At 54.8% G+C, this 26,746-nt stretch overlaps 1 protein-coding gene across 2 annotated transcripts in view; it reads left to right on the top strand.

Moving 5' to 3' along the window:
* Positions 1–388: 388 nt before the first annotated feature.
* LOC139793604 (1-phosphatidylinositol 4,5-bisphosphate phosphodiesterase gamma-1-like) overlaps positions 389–26,746 on the top strand; it is a 29,270-nt gene continuing 2,912 nt past the window's right edge. Inside the window, exons 1-28 of one of the 2 annotated variants that reach the window (XM_071738532.1) lie at positions 389–478; positions 820–1,428; positions 11,533–11,682; positions 11,782–11,875; positions 11,988–12,035; positions 12,652–12,736; positions 12,858–12,938; positions 13,031–13,065; positions 14,212–14,284; positions 14,389–14,490; positions 14,571–14,689; positions 14,786–14,871; positions 15,066–15,186; positions 15,290–15,458; positions 15,736–15,855; positions 16,043–16,150; positions 16,302–16,489; positions 17,899–18,099; positions 18,235–18,354; positions 18,588–18,771; positions 19,079–19,156; positions 20,282–20,385; positions 20,632–20,728; positions 21,664–21,730; positions 22,166–22,329; positions 23,416–23,512; positions 24,832–25,056; positions 25,815–25,963. In XM_071738532.1, the coding sequence (XP_071594633.1) occupies positions 1,206–1,428; positions 11,533–11,682; positions 11,782–11,875; positions 11,988–12,035; positions 12,652–12,736; positions 12,858–12,938; positions 13,031–13,065; positions 14,212–14,284; positions 14,389–14,490; positions 14,571–14,689; positions 14,786–14,871; positions 15,066–15,186; positions 15,290–15,458; positions 15,736–15,855; positions 16,043–16,150; positions 16,302–16,489; positions 17,899–18,099; positions 18,235–18,354; positions 18,588–18,771; positions 19,079–19,156; positions 20,282–20,385; positions 20,632–20,728; positions 21,664–21,730; positions 22,166–22,329; positions 23,416–23,512; positions 24,832–25,056; positions 25,815–25,963 (3,288 nt within the window). In that variant the 5' untranslated portion in view covers positions 389–478; positions 820–1,205. Of the gene's footprint in view, positions 479–697; positions 1,429–11,532; positions 11,683–11,781; positions 11,876–11,987; positions 12,036–12,651; positions 12,737–12,857; positions 12,939–13,030; positions 13,066–14,211; positions 14,285–14,388; positions 14,491–14,570; positions 14,690–14,785; positions 14,872–15,065; positions 15,187–15,289; positions 15,459–15,735; positions 15,856–16,042; positions 16,151–16,301; positions 16,490–17,898; positions 18,100–18,234; positions 18,355–18,587; positions 18,772–19,078; positions 19,157–20,281; positions 20,386–20,631; positions 20,729–21,663; positions 21,731–22,165; positions 22,330–23,415; positions 23,513–24,831; positions 25,057–25,814; positions 25,964–26,746 lie in introns of those variants that run through there. The other variant, XM_071738531.1, reaches the window with a different exon arrangement.

Genomic DNA, 26,746 nt, shown 5'->3' on the forward strand with positions numbered 1-26,746 from the left:
AAACTGAGGCTGAACAAAACTCATGACAGCAGTGACTCCACTCACAGAGCTGTGGACAGCCAGGACCAAAAAATCCCACAGCGAGTCCTTTCCTCCTCTTTCCTCCTCTTTCATTCCATTTTTATTTTTATCAAACGACCCCGTTTTCACCCAGCTGACCCCATTCCACCTCCCGAGATGCCCCCCCCCCTCCTCCAGCTTCCAGCAGGACCTGGGGTATCCCTACCAAGCCGAGTCCCCATCCTCAGCTCCTCTAGATGTCACCCTCAGCCGGTTTTTTCCACGCCCCCCCCTCTCTCAACCCCACCCCCGCTCGGATTTTCCTTTCTCTCCAAGATCCTGCTTTTTTTTTTTTTTTTTTTTTTTTTTTAAATTCCTTTCTGATCTCTTTCCGGCCATGTGTGATTGCAGTTTCCTCTGGGCGTCCATTTCATCAGCCCGAAATTAAGGAGCGGAGAGGAGAGGAGAGACAGGGGCGGTGGGTGGCTGGCGGGAGCCCCCTCCTCCTCCTCTTCCTCCTCCTCCTCCCTCCCCACCACCACCCGGACCTCCCTCCCCATCCCACATCCCACATCCCGCATCCCGCATCCCGCATCCCACCCCGCTGAGCCCCCTCTGCTCTCCAGGCTGGGCCAGCACCCTTCAGCACCCACCTCGCCGTCACCCTTTCTCCCAAACCCTTTCCAGGGTGGGATCCCCAACCATCAATTTTGGGGGGTGACTTTTTTTTTTTCTTTGTTTGGGGATTTATTTTTTTTTTTTGTGTGTGTGTGGTTTTTTTTTTCCGGCTGGATTTTTCCCCTCTCCACCCTGCAGCAGCCGGATGCTTTTTCTCCTCCTCGGCCATCGATCCCAACGCTCCCAACCTTCTCCTACCGCCTCTGGATGCCAACACCGGGATCCAACCTCGGCCAGAAGGTCACGGAACCTCCAACCCACCCCTTCCCCTCCCTCCTGCCACCAAACCTTGCCCGTGATGTGACGGAGGGGACATCGCTGGCTTCTTCGCTCTGACCGAGGGGACCCGGAGGGGGAAACCGACGCCTTCGGGGAGAGCGGAGAAAATTCCCCCCGGGGGAGGGTTTTTTATTTTTTTTTTTTTCGACTTTTTTTTTTTTTCTTTTTTTTTTTTTTTTGGTTCGTCCTCTCCTGCATGAGACAACCTCAGCTCTGCGGCTCCGCCGGGCGATGGCCTCGCACTGAAGATGTCCGTGGCCAGGCTCAGCACCAGCGTCAATGGCTTTTTGGAGGACAGCAGGATGGAGCCAGGGGACATGGGAAGGATCCTCCGGTGCCTGGAGATGGGGACCGTCCTCACCTTGTTCTACCAGAAGAAATCACAGAGGCCGGAGAGAAGGACCTTCCAGGTGAAGCTGGAAACCCGGCAGATCATCTGGAGCAGGACGGCCGAGAAGGTGGAGGGGGAGAGTGAGTATTGGGGGTAGAAGTGCTGGGGGCTGGGGACCCGCTGCTGGGATGCTTGCTGGGGGGGGCTGTGTGGTTGTGGGGGGAAGTTCTGCCATAGAGGGGGGGGGTCTGGATGTGGTGGAACGTCCTGCAGTGGTGGGGTGCCTGGTTGTGGTGGGATGTCCTGACATGGTGGGGTGCCTGGTTGTGGGGTGCCTGACCATGGTGGGATGTCCTGAGATGGTGGGGTGGCTGGTTGAGGGGTGCCTGACCATGGTGGGGTGCCTGTTTTTGGGGTGTCTGACCGTGGTGGGATGTCCTAACATGGTGGGGGACCTGGCTCTGGGGGTGCCCACCCAAGCTCAGATGCTCACCCACAGCAGGGTGCTTGGCTATGGGGTGCCTGCCTATGGTGGGATGTCCTGACATGGTGGGGTGCCTGGTTGTGGGGTGCCTGGTTGTGGGGTGCCTGGTATGGGATGGGATGTTCTGCAGCGGTGGGGGACCTGGTTCTGGGGGTGCTTGGCCATGACACCCACAGTGGGGTGACTGGTAGTGGGGTGCCTGACCATGGTCTGCGTGGTTTGGTGAGAAGTTCTGCCATGGGTAGGTGTCTGGATGTGTTGGAACATCCTGCAGTGGTGGGGTGGCTGGTTGTGGGGTGCCTGACCATGGTGGGATGTCCTGACATGGTGGGGGAGCTCGCTCTGGGGGTGCCCACCCATGCTCAGATGCTCACCCACAGTGGGGTGACTGGTAGTGGGGTGCCTGCCTATGGTGGAATGTCCTGACATGGTGGGGTGCCTGGTTGTGGGGTGCCTGGTAGTGATGGGATGTCCTGCAGCTGTGGGGGACCTGGCTCTGGGGGTGTTTGGCCATGACACCCACAGTGGGGTGACTGGTAGTGGGGTGCCTGACCATGGTCTGCGTGGTTGTGGGGGGAAGTTCTGCCATGGGTAGGTGTCTGGATGTCTTGGAACATCCTGCAGTGGTGGGATGCCTGGTTGTGGGGTGCCTGACCATGGTGGGATATCCTAACATGGTGGGATGCCTGGTTGTGGGGTCTTTGACCATGGTGGGATGTCCTGACATGATGGGGTACCTGGCTGTGGGGGTGCCCACCCATGCTCAGATGCTCACCCACAGCAGGGTGCTTGGCTATGGGGTGCCTGACTATGGTGGGATGTCCTGACATGGTGGGGTGCCTGGTTGTGGGGTGCCTGGTTGTGGTGGGATGTCCTGAGATGGTGGGGGACCTGGCTCTGGGGGTGTCCACCCATACTCAGATGCTCACCCACAGTGGTGTGACTGGTAGTGGGGTGCCTGGATGTTTTGGAACATCCTGCAGTGGTGGGGTGGCTGGTTGTGGGGTGCCTGACCATGGTGGGATGTCCTAGCATGATGGGGGACCTGGCTCTGGGGGTGTTTGGCCATGACACCCACAGCGGGGTGACTGCTGGTGGGGTGCCCACCCATGCTCAGATGCTCACCCACAGTGGGGTGCCTGGTAGTGGGGTGCCTGACCATTTTGTGCTTGGCTGTGGTGGGAAGTTCTACCATGGGGGGGTGTCTGGATGTGGTGGAACGTCCTGCAGTGGCGGGGTGCCTGGTTGTGGGGTGCCTGGTAGTGATGGGATGTTCTGCAGTGGTGGGGGACCTGGTTCTGGGGGTGTTTGGCCATGACACCCACAGTGGGGTGACTGGTAGTGGGGTGCCTGACCATGGTCTGCGTGGTTGTGGTGGGAAGTTCTACCATGGGGGGTGTCTGGATGTGTTGGAACATCCTTCAGTGGTGGGGTGGCTGGTTGTGGGGTGCCTGACCATGGTGGGATGTCCTGACATGGTGGGGGAGCTCGCTCTGGGGGTGCCCACCCATGCTCAGATGCTCACCCACAGTGGGGTGCTTGGCTATGGGGTGCCTGCCTATGGTGGAATGTCCTGACATGGTGGGGTGCCTGGCTGTGGGGTGTTTGACCATGGTGGGATGTCCTGACATGGTGGGGGACCTGGCTCTGGGGGTGCCCACCCATGCTCAGATGCTCACCCACAGTGGGGTGACTGGTAGTGGGGTGCCTGGTAGTGATGGGATGTTCTGCAGTGGTGGGGGACCTGGTTCTGGGGGTGTTTGGCCATGACACCCACAGTGGGGTGACTGGTAGTGGGGTGCCTGACCATGGTCTGCGTGGTTGTGGGGAGAAGTTCTACCGTGGTGGGGTGTCTGGTTGTGGTGGGATGTCCTGACATGGTGGGATGTCTTGTTTTGGGGTGCCTGACCATGGTGGGATGTCCTGACATGGTGGGGTGGCTGGTTGTGGGGTGCCTGACCATGGTGGGATATCCTAACTTGGTAGGGGAGCTGGTTCTGGGGGCGTTTGGCCATGGTGGGATGCACACCCATGGTGGAGTGACAGCTGGTGGGGTGCCCACCCATGCCTTGGATCCTCACCCACAGTGGGGTGCGTGGCTATAGGGTGCCTGACCATGGTGGGATGTCCTGCAGTGGTGGGGTGCCTGGTTGTGGGGTGCCTGCTTGTTGTGGGATGTCCTGCAGTGGTGGGGTGACTGAAGTTGGGGTCCCTTGCTGAGATGTCCCACCTGTGCTGTGGCTGTGATGTCCCCATTTGTGGTGGGGATGTCCTGCTGTGGTGGAGCACCTGATTATGGGGTACTGGTCATGGTGGGATGCCCACTCATGGTGGGCTGAGTGGCTGTGGGGTGTTCCTGGCCATGGTGAGATGTCCTGACTCAGTGGGGTGTCTGGCTGAGAGGTGCCTGGTGGGACATCCTATTGTAGTGGGATCCCCTACCACGGTGGCTTCCCTGGCCATACTGGGGTGCTCTGCCATGGGGGGATATAAAAGGGTTAAAAAGCAGGAGCTGCTGGACCAGGCAACCTCCTCCATCCCAGCTGGTGTGGCCCAGAAGTTGCTGTGGGGTTCAAGCTGCTCCCTTGGGGTTTGCCACCCTCCCTGGCAAGGAGATAAAGGGTCCTTTTCTGGTCGTGGTGCTTTTATCCCCCAAAATGGGGTGCTCAAGGCTGCTGGGACAAAAGGCAGCACAGGCTGGAGCATTGTGGTGACCCCATGCAGCCCAGAGAGGCTTTGGCCAGCTGGGCACTGCCCTGTGTCCCTTAATGGTGTCAGTGCAAAGTTTGGTGGCATTGGGATCAGGTACAGGAGATGCTCTTGCTGCAGCATCCATAAAAAAAAAAAATCCCTCTTCCTTGTGGATTCTCTGGTGGCTAATAGGCTGGGGGGTCACAATCCCAGCATCTGGCTTTGGTGGGACTCCAGGCCTTGCTGCTCAGGTCCTCATTAGGCTTGCAACTCCCCTTAAAATGAGCCAACAGATAAAAACACAGGTTTGGGGTGACCATCACCTCATCCCAAAGTCCCCTACAAGATAAAACTCAGTTTTGGGGCATCAGCTCACCTGGCAAAGCCCCCACTGGAGGTTTAGGAGGTGACAGGGACCTCTTCTCTAGGAGGCCTCAGGGGGATATCCTTAAAAATCACCCAACAGCCACCCCCAACCCCCCCACCCATGGCTGATTTTGCATGAAATGGAGAAAAATTTCCAGGAGGATTCAGCTTCTGCTTTGAGAGGTCGACCTCAAGCCCTGCTCCCACCTGTGGTGAGGTTTTGAGCAGGGAAGGAGAGTGGAACCTGGGGATGAGCATCAGATCCATGCTTGGTTTGGACCTGTTGGACATGGGAGAAGGTTTTGTGGGAGAAGGAGGAAGAGGGATGAGTGTGGAGAAGGACACCCATTTTTGGAGAGGTGCTTGTGGTCCTTACGAGGAAGAGATGGTTCTCTGCTCATGGAAATAACATTTTTCTCATGCCTTGGGTTTTTGGGGGTTTTTTTGGGAGCACTGTGTACCACTGGATCAAGGTCTTGATGCCCTGCCTCAGTTTCCCCACCCATGACTTAGTACCTGGCTTCTCCCATGCACCAGTCAAAACCTTCCATGAAAATGAGTGGACACCCCCCAAGGTCCTCCAGAAGTGGGAAGGGAAAGGAAAATCCCTGTGGAAACAGCACATCCAACCTCATTACCTGCTTCCTCCATCCTTAGGTGGGAAAAACCCTGGTTTTAGGGCTGAGATGGAGCATCTCCAGCCCTTTGTCTATAAAATCCCTCTCCATGTTTTTTATGGAAGTGTCAGCATCTCCTCTCCATCCCCCGGGGACATCCCCCAGGATCCTCCAGAAGTGGGAAGGAAAAGGAAAATCCCTGTGGAAACAGCACATCCAACCCCCCTACCTGCTTCCTCCATCCTTAGGTGGAGAAACTCTGGTTTTAGTGCTGAGATGGAGCATCTCCAGCCCTTGGTCCATAAAATCCCTCTCTGTGTTTTTTTATGGAAGTGTCAGCATCTCCTCTCCATCCCCCGGGGACATCCCCCAGGATCCTCCAGAAGTGGGAAGGGAAAGGAAAATCCCTGTGGAAACAGCACATCCAACCCCCCTACCTGCTTCCTCCACCCCTAGGTGGGAAAAACCCTGGTTTTAGTGCTGAGATGGAGCATTTCCAGCCCTTGGTCCAGCTTCCATAAAATCCCTCTCCATGTTTTTTTTATGGAAGTGTCAGCATCTCCTCTCCATCCCCTGGGGACATCCCCCAGGATCCTCCAGAAGTGGGAAGGGAAATAAAAATCCCTATGGAAATAGCACACCCAACCCCACCACCTGCTTCCTCCATCCCTAAGGGAGAGAAACCCTAGTTTTAGGGCTGAGATGGAGCATCTCCAGCCCTTGGTCCATAAAATCCCTCTCCATGTTTTTTATGGAAGTGTCAGCATCTCCTCTCCATCCCCCAGGGACATCCCCCAGGATCCTCCAAAAGTGGGAAGGGAAAAAAAAATCCCTGTGGAAACAGCACATCCAGCCCCACCACCTGCTTCCTCCACCCCTAGGTGGGAAAAACCCTGGTTTTAGGGCTGAGATGGAGCATTTCCAGCCCTTGGTCCAGCTTCCATAAAATCCCTCTCCATGTTTTTTATGGAAGTGTCAGCATCTCCTCTCCATCCCCCGGGGACATCCCCAAGGTCCTCCAGAAGTGGGAAGGGAAAGGAAAATCCCTGTGGAAACAGCACATCCAACCTCATTACCTGCTTCCTCCATCCTTAGGTGGGAAAAACCCTGGTTTTAGGGCTGAGATGGAACATCTCCAGCCCTTGATCCATAAAATCCCTCTCCATGTTTTTTTATGGAAGTGTCAGCATCTCCTCTCCATCCCCCGGGGACATCCCCCAGGATCCTCCAGAAGTGGGAAGGGAAATGAAAATCCCTGTGGAAACAGCACATCCAACCCCACCACCTGCTTCCTCCATCCCTAAGGGAGAGAAACCCTGGTTTTAGTGCTGAGGTGGAGCATTTCCAGCCCTTGGTCCAGCTTCCATAAAATCCCTCTCCATGTTTTTTTATGGAAGTGTCAGCATCTCCTCTCCATCCCCCGGGGACATCCCCCAGGATCCTCCAGAAGTGGGAAGGGAAAGGAAAATCCCTGTGGAAACAGCACATCCAACCCCACCACCTGCTTCCTCCATCCCTAAGGGAGAGAAACCCTAGTTTTAGGGCTGAGATGGAGCATCTCCATCCCTTGGTCCATAAAATCCCTCTCCATGTTTTTTTATGGAAGTGTCAGCATCTCCTCTTCATCCCCCGGGGGTCTTTCTCCCACCCCGTGCCAGACCTCACGCCTGCCCGGGACATTTTAAATCCTTCCTTCATCCTTGCAGGGGGATTAGAGGGGACAATTGACAACCCCCTATGTCTCTTTTATGGATTCTCAGTGCCAGGACATGGATCCTGGTTTTCCCTGAGCCACCCGGAGCTGATTACACGCTTGGTTAAGCCCCCGTTGGACGCGTGTCCAAGGCTGATGGGGTTGCCTGGAGCGTGGCCTCCAAAATTAACCTCATCCTGGAAAGGTTTCCAGCTCATCGGCCCTGGCAGATCCCAGTCCCCAGGGTTAGGAGGAACTCGAGCAGAAAACAGCCCCCAAAGGGATTTTTGGAAGGAATTCAACCAAATAGGGATTGATGGCAGCACCCGAGAGCATTTCGGAGGGGTGGTTTGCCATGATGACAGCTAATTGGGATCACACCTCCAACCTTGATGGCTAATTAGACACAGGACCTTTTGGGAAGGAGAAAATCCAGGTGGGATTTGATGCTGCTGAACCAGGAGGAAATAGCTTATTTAAATCTTTTCTTTAAAGCTTTTCTTTAAATCTTTTCGTTAGGCCTCGTATTTAAATCTTTTCTTTAATTTTTTTATGCAGATCTCGTATTTAAATCTTTTATTTACATCTTTTTTTTTTTTTTAATCTCATATTTAAATCTTGTATTTAAACCTTTTTCAGTTAAAATCAGCTTCACAAAAACAGGAAGGGCCCCCAGGGGATGTCACCACCCAGTCCCCACCACACAGAAGGGTCTCAGCTGCCCTGTGTCCCACAAAAAAAAAGGACCAGGACAAAGAGGAGGGGACATGGCTCCTGTCACCACAGCTGTGCCCAGGCCAGCAGGATTTCCCAGCACAACCATTCCCTCCAGCAGCTTTATTTCACTTTTCTCCATTAAGAAAACTCTCAGGGCTCTCAGCATCCCTAAAAGCCATCGGGCCAGACCCTGGTCCTCCCATCATCTTCCCACCATCTCTCTATTTAAAACCACACTTTGCATTAGAAGAGAAGGGGAAAGGAAAAAAAAAACAGACAAGAAAAAAAGGATTTTCACAGCTGGAACTGACTTCCAGAGCATTTTAATCACCCGGGACCCCTGAGACAATGCAGGGAGGAGTTTGGAGACATAGTTCTGACATGATGGCTGCAAATCCGCTGCAGATGTGGTTTCCAGGAAGCTGCTGCCTGCTTTGTATTCCACTCCCTCTTCCCCTGGCTCTTCAGGATATCTGCCCTGAGGAGGAGAAGAATTGGGATTGTTCAGCCTGGAGAAGAGAAGGCTCCAGGAAGAACTTCTTGTGGCCTTCTAATATTCAAAGGGGGCTTCTGAGAAAGGGGGGGGTGGGGTGGACTTTTTAGTAGGATCCCTGCCCTTGGCTGATGCTTCTGCTCTGCTCAGAGGGCAGCACCTCACTCTTCTGTGCTGCTCCTGCTGGGATTCAACCATCCTGGGATGGAGATTTGTCTCTTTAATACTTAATTTCCTGGAAATGAAGACTCTTCCATCTCTTCCTCACTAGAGGAATGCTTAAAAGGGGACTGAAAACCCAAAAAAATACCAGAGATGGACTTTTTAGCAGAGCCTGTAGTGACAGGACAAGGGATGATTGTTTTAAACTGAAAGAGGGGAGATTGAGAGGAGAGGGTAGGAGGAAATTTTTCACACTGAGGGTGGTAAAACCCTGGCCCAGGTTGCCCAGAGAGACAGGAGATGCCTGGAAACATCCCTGGAAACATCCCAGGTTAGGTTGGACTGGGCTTTGAGCAACCTGGTCCAGCTGAAGATGTCCTTGCCCATGGAAAGAGAGGATTGGACTAGATGACCTCTAAAGGTCCCTTCCAACCCCAAAAATTTGATGATTCTGTGATTATTGGCAGTGCCCAGGGGTTGGCTCTGGGGCCCATTCCTGGTGGAGTTGAACGGGGGGGGTGACTCTGTTGGACTTTTGGGCAGAGCCCTGGTGGCCACCAACTTCTCACCCTGTGGATGGGCAGCTCTGGGCATGAGCCTCTGTTTTTTAACCTCTCAGCTCATTATTGCCCCCAAATGTCTCCCTGTTTGTACCAAAGAGGGTTTGCTCCGAGCCACGGGGAGGGAGAGACAACAACGAGGTTTCATTTCTTGAGATCCAGCCCCAAACCAAAGCACAGGCAGGAGCCCAGACCTCCTGTGGCTCACTTGTGCTAAAATCCCACCCTTATCCATGAAATTTGGCTTGTGGTCATCTACTGAGTGAAGGCTGGATAAAGCCTCCAGTGTTGCCCCGAGCTTTTTGGCCAAGAAAAACCATCCTGCACCTCTTTTCTTGCCCAATTTTTCCTCCCTCCCCCCCAACTCTTATTCTTCCTAGCGTTTGGATTTTTTTTGGAGTTTTTTTTTTTTTTTTTTTGTTGGTTTGGGGTTTTTTTTATCCCCTTTGGGTCAGGCTGAGGGTTTCTGTCGAGGCCTCAAGCACGCCTGCACCCTTCCCCAACCACCACATCGGAAACGCAGCCGGGCTGGAAATTCTCCAGGAAATGACCCATTTCCTCAGCAGGACAATACCCCTGGTCACCCTCAACCATACAAAACCCTTTCCTGTGCTGGTGGAGGGCAAAACTACCCAGGGGTGCTGCTGATCATCTCCAGAACAACTTTGGCTGTTGTTGTTATTATTAAGATCATCGCATGATTATTTATTATTTATTATTATTATTATGATGATGAAATATTACTGGTTTGCTCCCACTGGGATGCGTCCACTTGGCAAAACCAGAGGACTGGAAATCTCCTTCAGTGGTGGAGTAAGTGAGGAAGATTGTGATCCGGAAACCCAACCCTTCAGCCACTGGTGGGGCTTTATATAGCAAGATAATGAGAGAGCAGAGAAGCAGGAAAGAAACGCCCTGTGGTCCCAGCTCCTGGGGCTCCAAATTGCCACCTTTGGGCAGATGTCTTCAATTTAGAGATGAGCTCAGCCTATCCCAGAGCAGGGTCTGGTTTTGGGGGGAGGAAAAGGCAAAGGAGAGGTGGCTGGATATGTGCTGCTTGGGATGGGGCAGGCTGAGCCTGGGGGATTTGTAGCACCCAGAAAGCTGGGAAGGTGGGAGGTGGCACTGTGGGGACACCACATCCTGGAGGATACGTGGCCATGGCACCCATGGGGCTGGCACACAGCTGAAGAAATGCTGTAGGGACACCCTGTCCAGGGGACATGGATCCCTGGGGGACACTTGGCCATGGCACCCATGGTGCTGGCACACAGATGAAGTAATACTGAAGGGACACCCTGTCTTGGGGACATGGGTCCCTGGAGGACACTTGGCCATGGCACCCATGGTGTTGTCATGCAAGTGCAACAGTGCTACAAGGACACCACGTCCCAGGGATGTGGTTCCTTGGAGGACACTTGGCCATGGCACCCTTGGGGCTGGCACACAGCTGAAGAAATGCTGCAGGGACACCCTGTCCTGGGGACACAGCTCCCTGGAGGACACATGGCCATGGCACCCATGGTGTTGTCACTAGGCTGGTGAAAGGACTCGAGCACAGATCTTATGAGGAGAGGCTGAGGGAGCTGGGGGTGTTGAGGCTGGAGAAGAGGAGGCTCAGGGGAGACCTCATCACTCTCTCCAACTCCCTGAAAGGAGGTTGGAGCCAGGGGGGGGTTGGGCTCTTTTCCCAGGCAACTCTCAGCAAGACAAGAGGGCACAAGAGGTCTCAAGTTGTGCCAGGGGAGGGTTAGGTTGGACATTAGAAAGAATTTCTTTACTGAGAGGATGATCAGGCATTGGAATGGGCTGCCCAGGGAAGGGGTGGATTCTCCATCCCTGGAGATATTTCAAAAGAGCCTGGATGTGGCACTCAGTGCCATGGGCTGGGAACCACGGGGGGAGTGGATCAAGGGTTGGACTTGATGATCTCTGAGGTCCCTTCCAACCCAGCCCATTCTAGGATTCTAAGTTCAGCAGTGCTGCAAGGACACCATGTCCCAGGGATGTGGTTCCTTGGAGGACACTTGGCCACGGCACCCATGGGGCTGACACACAGATGAAGAAAAGCTGAAGGGACACCCTGTCCTGGGGACACAGCTCCCTGGAGGACACTTGGCCATGGCACCCATGGTGTTGTCATGCACCAACAGGCAGTGCCACTGGGATGCCCCATTCTGGGATACCCTGGAGGACACGCATGGTGCCATCACACTAGCAGACATGTCCCTGGGGACAGTGGGGACATATCTGCCTAAAGGACACATGGCCACAGCACCCCCAATACCATGTCACACCCCTATGGATGGTGCCATGGGGACACCGCATCTTGGGGACAAGATTCCCAGAGGGCACGTGGTCTCCTGGATTCCCACCTCCCCCCAGCCTCCCCAAGCCCCCAGGCGTGGCCCTGTGTCAGCAGGATGGTTTGGGACAGTCCCATTTCCCTCTCTTCTCACAGTTGACATTCGGGAGATTAAGGAGATCCGTTTGGGGAAGAATTCCCGGGATTTTGAGCGCTACCCCGAGGATGCTCGCAAGCTCGACTTCACCATGTGCTTCATCATCCTCTATGGGATGGACTTCAGGCTGAGGACACTCAGCGTGGCTGGTGAGTGGGCTTCCTCTGGCCACCTTTGGGCTCTGAGCCTCTCCCTGGCCTCCCATCTCCCCCACCCTGACCTCCCCACCCTCCTCTTCCCTCCTCCAGCATTCTGCGAGGAGGACATCAACCTATGGATAACGGGACTCAACTGGCTGGTGGCAGACACCCAAAAAGCCCAGACCCCACTGCAGATTGAGAGGTGAGAAAGGACAAGTGGGTCCTGTTTCCCAGTCCCATCTAGGAGACAAAACTCCCCTGGGGCTTGATCCCCACCGGGGCTGAGAGCCATCTCTCCATCCTTCCCTTCCCAGGTGGCTGCGGAAGCAGTTTGATGGGATGGACCGGGCACGGGAAGGCAGGTGAGCACCTGGAATGTCCCCATGCCAAGGAGGAGCTGGTGGCTTCCACTGGACCAGTTCATTCCCTGCAGTTACACCTCAAATGGGGAGGTTGAGCCAGGCTGGGAGAAAGGGTGGTGGGACAAGTTAGTACCAGGTTATCTGGAGTTCTTGGAAGCACCAAAATTCAGACTGAAGTCTTGTAGGAACCATGGGGACCCTGATGCCCCCGTGCCCAGCTGCTGCATTTCCACCAGTGCCAGGAGGGGCTGGACCAATAATGTAGCCCAGAACCACCTCCTCAAGCCAAGAAAGATCCCCAGATTGAGTCAGTTTGGCTTTAAATGGTTATGAGCATGGGCACCACCTCCAGATGGGATGATGGCTTAGAGAGCCCAACTGGTTCTTGGATGGACTCCATCTCCTCAGCCTTCTGCTCACACTCATGCCAGGTCCAGGGCAATTAGGGGTCCTGTGCTGATCTCAGGGCCCATGGGCTGATAGGGTTGGAGCCCCACCAACAGGCACTGGAATTTGGGGTGGGACTCTCAGTGTTGGAAGCTGAGGCCCATCCAGGGGTTGTCCAACCTCTGGGGGGTCTGGCCAGTGCCCTGATGCTCAACTTGCCCTCCCACAGTATCACAGTGAAGGACCTGAAGGCCATGCTGCCCCAGGTGAACTACCGTGTCCCCAACATGAGGTTTCTACGGGACAAGCTCGTGGTAAGGACACTCTGGACACTTTCCTTCTGGGAAAAGGTCCTTGAATCCCCAGAGCTGGGCTGGTACTGGCCCTGGTGTCACCAGCTCTAGTCCCAGTCTCATGCATCACCCTCTGTGGCAGGAGGTGGAAGCCAGGAATGAGATGACCTTCTCCCACTTCATCCAGTTCTACAAAAACCTGATGTTTGATGCACAGAAGTCGGTAAGAGCCAGGGATTGTCCTCCTGAGCATGCCCCCACCTGCTGGGGCATGACCCCAACCAGCTGAGCCTGGTCCCTTCTTTTGCCTTGCAGGTCATCGAGCAGCTGGAGCTCTCCTTCCCCTTGAGGTGAGTACCTGGGAGCCCAAAAGCTCCTGCCCAGCCAAGATGTAAGGGTGAGATCACAAAATCATCAAATGGTTTGGGTTGGGAGGTACCCAAAGACCAGATGAAAGATCATCTGGTTCCACCCCCCCCTGCCATGGGCAAGGGACACCTTCCACTGGACCAGGCTGCTCCAAGCCCCATCCAACCTGGACTTCGACACTTCCAGGGATGGAGCAGCCACAGCTTCTCTGGGCAACCAGAGCCAGGGTCTCACCACCCTCACACCAAAGAATTTCTTCCTAATATCTCAGTTCCCTCTCTTGCAGCCTGAAACCACTCCCCCTCATCCCATCACTCCGTGCCCTTGTCAAAATTCCCTCCTCAGCTTCCCTATAAGCCCTTAAATTGTCCCACTCCATTGGGTGGGCAACTCAGCCAGGCCATGGTGAAGAGCAGAGAGTGGAGAATCTGGCTGGTCCCATGGCCCTGGGCCCAGATGGTCCTGTGGCCCCAGGTCTGGATGGGGTGGTTGGATGGCCCAGTCCCAGGTGGTCCCGTGGCCCCAGGTCCAAGTGATTTTGTGTCCCTAGAGCATCTCCCAGTGTTGGGGCAGGCTTGGGCTGGAGGGAATGGTGGGGATGGGAAGGGGGGTCTGAAAAGTGGGAAGGAGCGGGGTTGGGAGCAGGGATGTGAGTAGACATGGAATCTGGTGACACCTCTCCTTGCCCTCCTCCCCATACCCTTGGGCAACACCACCCAACCCCAGTGTGTGCCCACTTCTCCGGGTGGCATGGGCAGCACCCAACATCTCAAGGTGCCCTTTGCACCATCTCAAGGTGCCCTTTGCACCTCGTGGGCTGTCCTTTCCCCCAGCCCCTTAGCAGCTGCCAGGAGGGAGGCAGGAGTTGGACATTAGTGGTCTGCACTCCCCCATGGGGTCTACACCAAGTCCTGCAAGAGTGGGGAGACCCTGGCCCAGGTTGCCCTGAGAAGCTGTAGATGCCTCATCCATCCTTGGAAGTGTCTCAGGCCAGGTTGGATGGGGCTTGGAGCAACCTGGTGGGAGGTGTCCCTGCCCATGGGAGGGGACTTGGAACTGGATAATCCTTAAGGTCCCTTCCAACCCAAACCATTCCATGATTCCATGATGATCACTCTGTGTCCCAGGAATGTGGACCGTCCTGAGCTGTGCCAGGTCTCCCTTTACGACTTCCAGAAGTTCCTGCTGCATGACCAGAAGGTGGGTGCTCTTAGAGACCCTCTCAGGTGTCCCAACCCTCAGGGACTCCCATGGGATACCCCAGCCTGGTTCTTCCCATAATGTTGACCATGTTTGGACCACAGGAACCCTGGGCCAGCGACGTGGGCATGGTGCGGGACTACATGTGCACCTACCTCAAGGAGAACTCCAGCGAGGCAACAGATCCCTCTTTCCAGCTGGATGAGGTGGGTGACCCCACAAGGCATCCACCCAGGGGTGCCTTACCCGTTCTTGGCAGTCTCTGACCTCTCTGCTTTCCCCTCAGTTCCTCACCTACCTCTTCTCCAAGGAGAACATGGTGATGGACTCCAAGTACGAGCGCGTGGTGCCCGAGGAGATGAACCACCCCCTGTCCCAGTACTGGATCTCCTCCTCCCACAACACGTAAGGACAGGGAGGGTGCTCCTCAGAGACCTCTGCGAGCATCCCATCACCCCAGCTAGGGCAACCCCAGCCACTCATGGGTCTTCTTCTCCCCAGGTACCTGACAGGGGATCAGTTCTCCAGCGAGTCCTCCCTGGAGGCGTACGCCCGCTGCCTGCGCATGGGCTGCCGCTGCATCGAGCGTGAGTGTCCCCCCCACCCCCCCAAAAAACCCTGCAGAGATGCTGAGCTCCCCCAGCACCCTGTGTCTCATCAGATGCCCCCCATCCCATCTACCCATCCCATGGCACTGGGGTGGGAGGATCTTCCACGTCCTTTGGAGGGGGCTCCAAACCAGTTAACCAAAAGGCGTTAACCGAGGTGTCTCCCCACTCAGTGGACTGCTGGGATGGCCCAGATGATCTCCCCATCATCTACCATGGCCACACTCTCACTTCCAAGATCAAGTTCCTGGATGTGCTGCACACCATCAAGGAACATGCATTCGTCACCTCCGAGTAAGCCCCAGCTCCCCCAACTCCACCCCAGCTCCGGGACAGGCAGGCAACCTTGAAGCCTTCTCCTTCATCCCAACCCACCATTCCCACCTTCTTCCTCCAGGTTTCCCATCATCCTCTCCATTGAAGATCACTGCAGCATCGTCCAGCAGAGGAACATGGCCTCCCACTTCAAGAAGGTCTTTGGGGACATGTTGCTCACCAAACCAGTGGACATCAATGCTGATGAGCTCCCCTCACCCACCCAGCTCAAGAAGAAGATCCTAATCAAGGTGAGGAGCAGGCAGCACCCCAAAACCTGACTTTTAGGGTGGGACAAGGACCATGTTGGGCTGGGAGGGATGGTGATTATCCCAAGCTTGGGACTCAAGAGCAAGATCTCTCTGTGAGCCCATCAGAGAGATGTCCTACTAGCAAGAGATGCTCAAGGGGAAGAGGAGCTGGTGGAGGGGGACCTGTAGGAACCCAGGTGTGACCTGAGGGCTGGGAGCTCAGTGTGATGGGGACACCACACCCACCACTGAGCTCTCCTCCCTGGACTGTCCCCAGCACAAGAAACTGGTCGAAGGGAACCTGTACGAGGAGGTCTCCACCGCCAGTTACTCAGAGAACGACATCAGCAACTCCATCAAGAATGGCATCCTCTACCTCGAAGACCCCATTGACCATGTAAGGGTCTCCCTGCTGTTGCTGGTGGCTGAGCAGGGAAGATGAGCTTTGGGGTTTGGGTTGGGCATGGAACATGGTTCTTCTAGACCATGGGGGGACAGGGCAGGGACAGAAGCAGAAGTCTCAGAGCCCTGTCCCTCCGTGCCACCATCCTGCCCATGCTGATGATGTTTTTCTTCCCTCCCAGACCTGGAGCCCTCATTATTTTGTCTTGACAAGCAACAAGATCTACTACTCAGAGGAGACATCTCGCTACCAGTTCAATGAGGATGAGGAGGAGGTGGAGCAGAAGGAGGTTTGTGAGGAGCAGGAGGTGTCCTTGGGTCAGGAGACTTTGGGAAAATCTTGACAGGGAAAAGGGAGAAGGTGGCAATGCACCAGTTGACAGCTGGGAGAGGTTAAGCTGACCCTCGGACATTTTTTCCCATTTTGGGGTGAACTTGCAGGAGTTCAACAACAACGAGCTGCACTTCACAGAGAAGTGGTTCCACGGGAAGCTGGGAGGTGGCCGTGATGGGAGGCAGATTGCTGAGAAGCTGCTCCATGAGTACTGCACCGAGACGGGTGGCAAGGATGGCACCTTCCTGGTGCGGGAGAGCGAGACCTTCGTGGGTGACTACACCCTCTCCTTCTGGTAGGAACCCCACAGGGAACCCCAGAACTCCCTGGAAGTTCAACAGGGCCAAGTGCCAGGTCCTGCACTTTGGCCACAACAACCCCATGGGGAGCTCCAGGCTGGGCACAGAGTGGCAGAAAGGGACCTGGGAGTTTGGGTCATCAGGAAGCTGACCATGAGCCAGCAGTGTGCCCAGGTGGCCAAGAAGGCCAATGGCATCCTGGCCTGGATCAGGAAGAGTGTGGCCAGCAGGTCCAGGGAAGGGATTCTCAGCCCCTCCCTGGCTCTCAACAGCTTTCCCTGGACACACAGGAGCAGCACAGCACAGGGATGGCTCTTCCATGGAATAGGCTTGAGGATTACCAAGCATCTCTGTCCTTCAGAGGACAATGATGCTCAAGAGAGGAGAATGATGATAATCAATCACCTCTGTCCTTCCACACCTTGAGTCCTGTGTCCAGTTCTGGGCCCCTCAGCTCAGGAAGGAGATTGAGGTGCTGGAGCAGGTCCAGAGAAGAGCAAGGAGGCTGGGAAGGGATCCAGCACAAGTCCTGTGAGGAAGGGCTGAGGGAGCTGGGGGTGTTGAGGCTGGAGAAGAGGAGGCTCAGGGGAGACCTCATCACTCTCTCCAACTCCCTAAAAGGAGGTTGGAGCCAGGGGGGGGTCGGGCTCTGCTCCCAGGCAGCTTTCAGTAAGACAAGTAAGAGGCCATGGGCTTAAGCTCTGCCAGGGGAGGGTTAGGTTGGAGATTAGGAAAATATTCTTTCCTGCCCAGGGAGGGGGTGGATTCTCCATCCCTGGAGGTTCTTAAGAAGAGACTGAATGTGGCACTCAGTGCCATGGGCTGGGAACCACGGGGGGAGTGGATCAAAGGTTGGATTTGATGACCCCAGAGCTCCTTTCTCACCCAAATGATTCTGGGATATTCTGTGGTGTTGGAACTTAAGGAACTTTAAGGTCCCTTCCAACCCAAACCATTGTGTGACTGGTGGGAAGTGGGTGACATCCATCTGAACACCCCCAGGCTTCTCCTTTCCTGGTCATGGTGGGATAATGCAGCAGAGATCATGGAATCATCAAATGGGTTGGGTTGGAGATTTTTAGAGATTTTTAAGAAGAGACTGAATGTGGCACTCAGTGCCATGGACTGGGAACCACGAGGGGAGTGGATCAAGGGTTGGACTTGATGATCCCAGACCTCCTTTCCAACCAAAATGGTTCTGTGATTCTGGAATAAGACAGGATCCCACCCCAAAAGCCAGTCTGGGTGTCCCACCGGGTTATCCATCTGATTCCTGAATCAATGGCTGAAATTATGGAGGGGGGGTTTCTTGGGGGGGGAAATGCCACTTTTTTGCTGTGGCTCCTGGTCCCCCTGAGTGGTGGGAGCTGATTTGACTCCTGCTCTCTCCCCACCACCATGGCAGGAGGTCCAGCCGGGTGCAGCACTGCCGGATCCACTCTCGGCAGGAGGCAGGTGCCACCAAGTTCTACTTGACAGACAACTTGGTCTTCGACAGCCTCTACAGCCTCATCTGCCACTACCGTGAGGTCCCTCTCCGTTGCAACGAGTTCGAGATGCGCCTCACCGACCCCGTCCCCCAACCCAATGCCCATGAGAGCAAAGAGTGAGGACGTTCCCCACCTCCATCCCCTCCTCGGTTCTCCACGTGTCCACCAGCTTCCTCCACCCCTGGTGGCAATTTCTCTGGGGTGTGGAGATGCCAACACTGACCCACCACCTCTCTTCTCTTCCTGGCCAGGTGGTACCACGCCAGCTTGACACGTCTGCAGGCTGAGCACATGCTGATGAGGGTCCCGCGGGATGGAGCCTTCTTGGTGCGCAAGCGCAGCGAACCCAACTCTTACGCCATCTCCTTCCGGTGAGTGTGGTCACCCCGGCACCTTGAGGCTTTGGAGGTGGTGCCCATCATCTTCTTGGCCAAACTGAGAACTGCCCAGCTTGTGGCTGTTGTGGCAGCAGGGGTGACAAGGTGGGACACAAGGGGATGGCAAAATCTCCTCATGGCGGTCAGCGCCGGCGGCATCCCCAACGGCGCGGGGCCGACCCCATGATGGAGGCCAACTCCTCATGGACTTCCCCTCATGGTTCCAGGGCGGAAGGGAAGATCAAGCACTGCCGTATCCAGCAGGAAGGTCGTCTCTTCATGCTGGGCAGCTCAGCTGAGTTTGAAAGCCTCGTGGACCTCGTCAGCTACTACGAGAAGCACCCGCTCTACCGCAAGATGAAGCTGCGCTACCCCATCAACGAGGAGACCCTGGAGAAAATGGGCACCACCGTGAGTGCTCTTGGTGGTGGGGATGGTGACCCTGCCACAGGCAACCAAAACCCCTCCCCAGCTCCAACAGAGTGGGAAGGTCACCTCTGGCCTCTTGGTTGAAGGCCAACAAGAACTGGCCAAGTTCATTGAGCAGCCGTTGCCTCGGGTTATAGCTGCACCATGATTCCCTTCCAATGAGTTGCAAAGGGATGTTAGGTCCTCCTCAGCCTCCCCTTGCTCACACATGGTAGCCCTGACTCCTGTCACATCCCTTTGGAGCTCCTGCCTGCATCCAGGTGACCCACTCAGGCATCTCTCCTTGCAGGAGCTGGACTATGGAGCCCTGTATGAGGTGCGGACCCCCCACTTCTACGTGGAGGCCAACAAGATGCCAATGGCCAGGGTAAGGCTTTGAGCTGGTGTCCCTGAGAGGTGGAGGGTGATGGGACATGGCAGTTCTACTACTAGGACTCCTGGGAAGTGTCTCCTCAGACTCACCACATCTCCCACCACCAACCTGAGCAGTGCTGATGTTTTCCTGCATGTTTTTCTTTTTTTTTTTTTTTTGCCCCTTGAGTGATGCAGGAGCTGGTGGGACTTTTCCTGCCACCCCATCACTTGAGGACAGTCCAAGTTCCAACAAGAGCATCACAATGTAGTGGTGGGCAAGGTCTGGAGTGAGCCCAGCCTAGAGCAAGGACCTGGCACAAGTTTTCCCCAACAGAGAAGAAACCTCCATGGGTCTCTTTGCATTGGTGGACCCTGAAAAAATAGGTTTAGAGTCAGTTCCCAGGTGGTGGGTCTCCATCTTTAGAGGTTTTGGGGACTGGCTGGTTTCAGAGCTCACCTTTCAGAGTCTACATCCTTGAAGGTTTTTGGGACTGGGTTGGTCTTGGAGGTGACCCACTGTCTATCCTTGGAGGATTTTGAGTTTTTCAGGCTCGTATTGAAGCTGACCCAATCTCCATCCTTGGAGGTTTTGGGGACTGAACTGGTCTCAAAGCTGACCCAGTCTCCAAACCTAGAGGTTTTTTTGGGACCAGACTGGTCTCAGTTGATCCAGTCTCTATCCTCAAAGCTTCTGGGACCTGACCCTAGGGGAAGCTGGACTGAAGCTCCAAGGTTCCTTCCCTGTGATCCTACAATCCCATGGTCCAACTTTGCTGTGCCTTAAAGGTCCCTTTACAGCAGAGCAGTTCTCAGGCTAAAACCAGGCACAGGAAAGCTTATCCCAAAGTTTATTTTGTTTTTTCCCCAGGAAATGTGGGAATATCAGGAGATTAACCCCTTCATCACACCAGGAGAAAATAATGGGGGACCCAGTAAAAGAACCGACTTTGTGGGTTGAGCACATGGTGGTCCTACAGGACCTCCTGTCCATGTCTCACTGCTGATACAGGCAATTTGGGGGTGGGGGAGGGCATCACTTGGGGTTTCAGACCTTCAGGAAGCTTTATGAGGGTGTGAGGAGGAGCTGGGCTGTGGGGACACTGGGTGGTGACACGTGTCCCTCTCCCTGGTGGCCCAGTGCACGGTGAAGGCTCTCTATGACTACAAGGCACAACGGGAGGACGAGCTGTCATTCTGCAAGCAGGCCATCATCCACAACGTTGACAAGCAGGATGGTGGCTGGTGAGGGTGCTCAGGTGGCCCCCCAGGTGGGGGGCATCACCACGGGTGGGTGGGTGGGTGGGTGGTGGGAGGGGACACCCCACAGCTCATCCCGTGGTGGGTTTTAACTGCTCCCCTTTTCTGTTCTCCCCCCTCCCCCCCCCCTCAACCTTTTTCCCCGACCACTCCCCAACATTGCATGTGGCATCAGCACCTTTGTCCCCTCCCCAAGTGGTCCATTTGCCTTGATCCTCTCACCCCTTGCAGGTGGAGGGGGGACTACGGGGGGAAGAAGCAGCTCTGGTTCCCGGCCAACTACGTGGAGGAGATCATCAGCACACAGGCACAGGAGCAGGATGAGGCTGTGAGTGACATGTCCCCACAAACCTGGGGCTGAGGACACCTGAGATGTTCCCAACCTTCTGTGAGCTCAGAGCCTTAGGCAGAGTCTGGAGCTTGCTCATGGTTCTGCTCCAACCCGAACCCTTAAGCTCAGGTTGGGGGATGCCCATGGTCCTGCTCCAGCCTAGACCCTTTTTCTGGAGTCTTGGGGGATTCTCCCAATTCCCTGACAACCCAGACCCTTATTCTGAGGCTGGAGGATGCTTCTGGTCCCACTCAAGCTTGGACCTTTTTCTGGAAGCTGGAGCATTCTCCCAGTCCTGCTCCAGCCTGGACCCTTATCCTCAGGTTGGGGGATGCCCATGGTCCTGCTCCAGCCTGGATCTTTTTCTAGAGGCTTGGGAGATGCTCACAACTGTGACCACCCAGATGCTTCTGGTCTCTCTCAAGCTTGGACCTTTTTCTGGAAGCTGGAGCATTCTCCCAGTCCTGCTCCAGCTCAGACCATTATCCAGAGGCTGGAGGATGCTCATGGTTCTGCTCCAGCCTGGATGTTTTTCTAGAGGATGGAGGATGTTCATGGTCTTGCACCATCCTAGACCCTTTTTCTGGGGTCTTGGGGGATTCTCCCAACTCCCTGACAACCCAGAACCTTATTCTGAGGATGCTCATGGTCCCACTCAAGCTTGGACCTTTTTCTGGATCATTCTCCCAGTCCTGCTCCAGCCCAGTCCCTTATCCAGAGGCCAGAGGATGCTCATGGTCCTGCTCCAGCCCTGACTTCTGTCCAGAAGCTGGGGAATGCTCAACAATGGAGCAGAACGTGCCAAGAATGTTTTGTTGGGTTTTTTCCTCTGCTTTTTCTTGAACTTGGCTGGGAGGGAGGTTGTCAAATGGACACCAGACTGGGCCCTGCATCCCTCCCCTACCATCCCCCTTTTCCTTCCTCTCTTACAGTCATCAGAAAACAGCCCCCTGGGGAATTTCTTGAAGGGTTTCATCGATGTCCCCTCCTGCCACGTTGGTGAGTGTCCCAACCACATCCCCACCTGGATGGGACATAACCCCATTGGCTGAAGCTCAGTGCCATGAGCTGAGGCTCCCCAAACTCATCACACAATTGCCAGCTGGGCTCATGCTTGGCAGAAGCAACCATGGGGCTGGATTTGGAGGGGTTTGGCTGATTTGGGGGGAGAGGGGGGGCTGGGGAAGTTCAGAGAAATTGAGAGGTCTGGATGGTTCAGGGAGTATTTACCCCTGGCAGAAAGGAAAACGCATTCCAGCGTGGAAAGTTGAAAGAATTCCTTAATAAAATGGGAGCCTGGCAGGAGGAAGACCCCAAGAGCTGGTGGGATGCCAGGAAGGGGCCTGGGAGAGGGACCGCTGAGGTTTTGTTTGCTCCACAGAGCCATCCATTGGGAATGTCTTCGAGTAAAGCCCCCCTCTGATGTCCTTATAGTTATCTCCAAAGACGGGAGGAGCTCCAAACCATTTGTCTTCACCATCCATTCCCAGCAGATGTCCCATGCAGCTCAGTCCCTGGACGTGGCCGCCGACACGCAGGAGGAACTCAGCGAGTGGGTGGCCAAGATCCGAGAGGCCACTCAGAATGCTGATGCCAGGGTGAGAGGCACTGGGGTGCAAAGGAGGTGGTTGGAAGGTCCCATCCTTCAAGACCTTGGTCTTCAGCTCCAAAGGAGTTGGTCCCGTTGGTCCCACTCGAGCTTGGACCTTTTTCTGGAAAAGGAGGAAGGCAGGGGGGAGACTTTGGGTTTCTCTTCTGGAAAAGGAGGAGGAAGGGGGAGATTTGGTTTCTGTTCTGGAAAAGGAGGAGGAAGGTGGGAGACGTTCAGTTTCTCTTCTGGAAAAGGAGGAAGGCAGGGGGGAGACTTTGGGTTTCTCTTCTGGAAAAGGAGGAAGGCAGGGGGAGATTTGGTTTCTGTTCTGGAAAAGGAGGAGGAAGGTGGGAGACTTTGGGTTTCTCTTCTGGAAAAGGAGGAGGAAGGGGGGAGACTTTGAGTTTCTCTTCTGGAAAAGGAGGAGGGAGGGGGGAGACTTTGAGTTTCTCTTCTGGAAAAGGAGGAGGAAGGGGGGAGACTTTGGGTTTCTCTTCTGGAAAAGGAGGAGGAAGGGGGGAGACTTTGAGTTTCTCTTCTGGAAAAGGAGGAAGGCAGGGGGAGACTTGGTTTCTGTTCTGGAAAAGGAGGAGGAAGGTGGGAGACGTTCAGTTTCTCTTCTGGAAAAGGAGGAAAGCAGGGGGGAGACTTTGGGTTTCTCTTCTGGAAAAGGAGGAGGAAGGGGGGAGACTTTGAGTTTCTCTTCTGGAAAAGGAGGAGGAAGGGGGGAGACTTTGAGTTTCTCTTCTGGAAAAGGAGGAGGAAGGGGGGAGACTTTGGGTTTCTGTTCTGGAAAAGGAGGAAGAAGGGGGGAGACTGAGTTTCTCTTCTGGAAAAGGAGGAAGGCAGGGGGAGACTTGGTTTCTGTTCTGGAAAAGGAGGAGGAAGGGGGGAGACGTTCAGTTTCTCTTCCGGAAAAGGAGGAAAGCAGGGGGGAGACTTTGGGTTTCTCTTCTGGAAAAGGAGGAGGAAGGGGGGAGACTTTGAGTTTCTCTTCTGGAAAAGGAGGAGGAAGGGGGGAGACTTTGAGTTTCTCTCCTGGAAAAGGAGGAAGAAAGGGGGTGATTTTCAGTTTCTCTTTTCACTTGTGCAGATGCAAGAGGGGAAGATCATGGAGAGGAGGAAGAAGATTGCCCTGGAGCTCTCTGAGTTGGTTGTCTATTGCCGCCCGGTGCCCTTCGATGAGGACAGTAAGAGCTGGAAAAAAGGGGGTGGTGGGATGAACATGGGAAGAGATGGATGGGGGGGAACAACAACTCCATGGCACTGAGTGGCAGAAAGGGACCTGGGAGTTTGGGTCATCAGGAAGCTGACCATGAGCCAGCAGTGTGCCCAGGTGGCCAAGAAGGCCAATGGCATCCTGGGCTGGATCAGGAACAGCGTGGCCAGCAGGTCCAGGGAAGGGATTCTCAGCCCCTCCCTGGCTCTCAACAGCCTTCCCTGGACACACAGGAGCAGCACAGCACAGGGATGGCTCTTCCATGGAATAGGCTTGAGGATTACCAAGCATCTCTGTCCTTCAGAGGACAATGATGCTCAAGAGAGGAGAATGATGATAATCAATCACCTCTGTCCTTCCACACCTTGAGTCCTGTGTCCAGTTCTGGACAGGAACTGAGTTCAGGAAGGAGATTGAGGTGCTGGAGCAGGTCCAGAGAAGAGCAAGGGATCCAGCACAAGTCCTGTGAGGAAGGGCTGAGGGAGCTGGGAGTGTTCAGTCTGGAGAAGAGGAGGCTCAGGGGAGACCTCATCACTCTCTCCAACTCCCTGAAAGGAGGTTGGAGCCAGGGGGGGGTCGGGCTCTGCTCCCAGGCAACTCTCAGCAAGACAAGAGGCCATGGGCTTAAGCTCTGCCAGGGGAGGTTTAGGGTGGAGATTAAGAAAAAATTCTTTCCAGAGAGGGTGATCAGACATTGGAATGGGCTGCCCAGGGAGGGGGTGGATTCTCCATCCCTGGGGGTTTTTAAGAAGAGACTGAATGTGGCACTCAGTGCCATGGGCTGGGAACCACAGGGGGAGTGGATCAAGGGTTGGACTTGATGATCCCAGAGCTCCTTTCCAACCCCAATGATTCTGGGATTCTATGAAATATTTACAAGGAGTCACATGGATAGGACAAGGGGTGATGGGCACAAGTTGCTCCTGGGGAGATTCCAGTTGAACACAAGAGGAAAATTTTTCACACTGGGGACAGTCAGACATTGGAAGACACAAGGCCATGGGCTTAAGCTCTGCCAGGGGAGGTTTAGGTTGGATATTAGGAAAAAATTCTTTCCTGCCCAGGGAGGGGGTGGATTCTTCATCCCTGGAGGTTTTTAAGAAGAGACTGAACGTGGCACTGAGTGCCATGGGCTGGGAACCACGGAGGGAGTGGATCAAGAGTTGGACTTGATGATCCCAGAGCTCCTTTCCAACCCAGATGATTCTGTTATTCTGGGGATCCTGCAGGGGTGCTGGGCCACTCCCAGGGAGCTCGTGTGTCCTCACCTGATGAGTTTGGTGCTTTCAGAGATTGGCACAGACAAGGCCTGTTACCGGGATATGTCCTCCTTCCCGGAAACCAAGGCGGAGAAGTACGCCAACCGCAGCAAAGGGAAGAAATTCCTGCAGTACAACCGCCGGCAGCTCAGCCGCATCTACCCCAAAGGGCAGCGCCTCGACTCCTCCAACTATGACCCCTTGCCCATGTGGATCTGTGGGAGCCAACTCGTGGCCCTCAACTTCCAGACACCTGGTAAATACTTCTCCTGGCTTGGCTTTGGTGGGCTCCAAAATCTGCGTTCCCTCCAAGGGTGCTGCTGGTGGAGGTGGTTTGGGTGCTCTCTCCCTCCAACCTTTGTGTGCCCATCCTGACGCCCGCTGTTTGCTCAGGGTGGGGGTGGATTCCCCATCCCTGGAGGTTTTTAAGAAGGGACTGAATGTGGCACTGAGTGCCATGGGCTGGGAACCATGGGGGGAGTGGATCAAGGATTGGATTTGATGATCCCAGAGCTCCTTTCCAACCCATCTGATTCTGGGATATTCTGTGGTGTTGGAACTTAAGGAACTTTAAGTCCCCTTCCAACCCAAACCATTGTGCGATTCCATGAAAAGGTGTTGGTGGGAAGTGGGTGACATCCATCTGAACACCCCCAGGCTTCTCCTTGCCTGGTCATGGTGGGATAATGCAACAGAGATCATGGAATCATCAAATGGGTTGGGTTGGATGGGACCTTAGAGATTTTTAAGAAGAGACCTGGTCTGGGAACCACGGGGGAAGTGGATCAAGGGTTGGATTTGATGATCCCAGACCTCCTTTCCCACCTGGATGATTCTCTGGAGCCATCTCCATGAGGTTCTTGGGTGCTTCATGCAAAACCCAGCTGCACCCTTTCTCCAACCAGGGTTCAGGGCTCTTAGCAAGGGGTTTTCCAGGGCAGGGCCTTCTTCTCAAGAACTTTAGGAAGCCCCTGAGCCCCAGAGCTCAAAGCTTCTCTGTCTCCTTGGCCACAGACAAGCCAATGCAGCTGAACCAGGCACTCTTCATGCTCGGTGGCCGCAGTGGTTACGTCCTGCAGCCTGAAATCATGAGGGATGAGACCTTCGACCCCTTCGACAAGAACAGCCTGAAGATTGTGGAGCCCATCACGGTGCAGCTTCAGGCAAGTGAGCAAAGACAGCAAGTCCACCCTTTGTGACCACCATCAAGATGGTGGCTGGCTTCTTCCTCTCTTTCGGGTCAACCTGGGGTGTTTTTTTTTCGTGTTTCAGCCACGTATTTGCTCCTTGGAGGTCATTACCCCAAGATCTCTTCAGTTAGTTGGTCATTTTCTGCTTGTGGCATCATTTGTTCCAGGGTAGAGCCCCAAAATTCAACAGCATTTAGCCCAACCTGACCAAGAGTAGGGTGGAGGGTAAAGTTGCTAAAACAAGCCCAGAAGCACCTTACCCAACCCTTGGGTCATGTCAGTGTTAGAGTTGGGATAAGTTGGGTTGTACAAGTCCAGAGAAGGCCACAAAGATGACCCAAGGGCTGGAACAGCTCTGCTCTGGAGAAAAGTTGAGAAAGTTGGGATAGAGAAGGCTCCAGAGAGACCTTCCAGTACCTGAATGGGCTCCAGAAAAGTTGGGGAGGGACTTTTGACAAGGACGTGGAGGGATGGGACAAGTGGGAACAGTTTTAAGCTGAGAGAGGGGAGACTGAGTTGAGATCTGAGGAAGGAATTCTTTGCTGTGAGGGTGGTGAGACCCTGGCCCCGGTTGCCCAAAGAAGCTGTGACTGCCCCATCTTTGGAAGTGTTGAAGGTTGGATGGGGCTTGTAGCAACCTGGGCTTGTAGGAGGTGTCCCTGCCCATGGCAGGGGAGTTGGAACTGGATGAGCTTTAAGGTCCTCTCCATCCCAAAGCACTCAGTGGTCCTATGATTCTATGACTTTTGGGTATGA

This window comes from Heliangelus exortis, chromosome 2 (assembly GCF_036169615.1).
Source record: "Heliangelus exortis chromosome 2, bHelExo1.hap1, whole genome shotgun sequence".
Lineage (NCBI taxonomy): Eukaryota > Metazoa > Chordata > Aves > Apodiformes > Trochilidae > Heliangelus > Heliangelus exortis.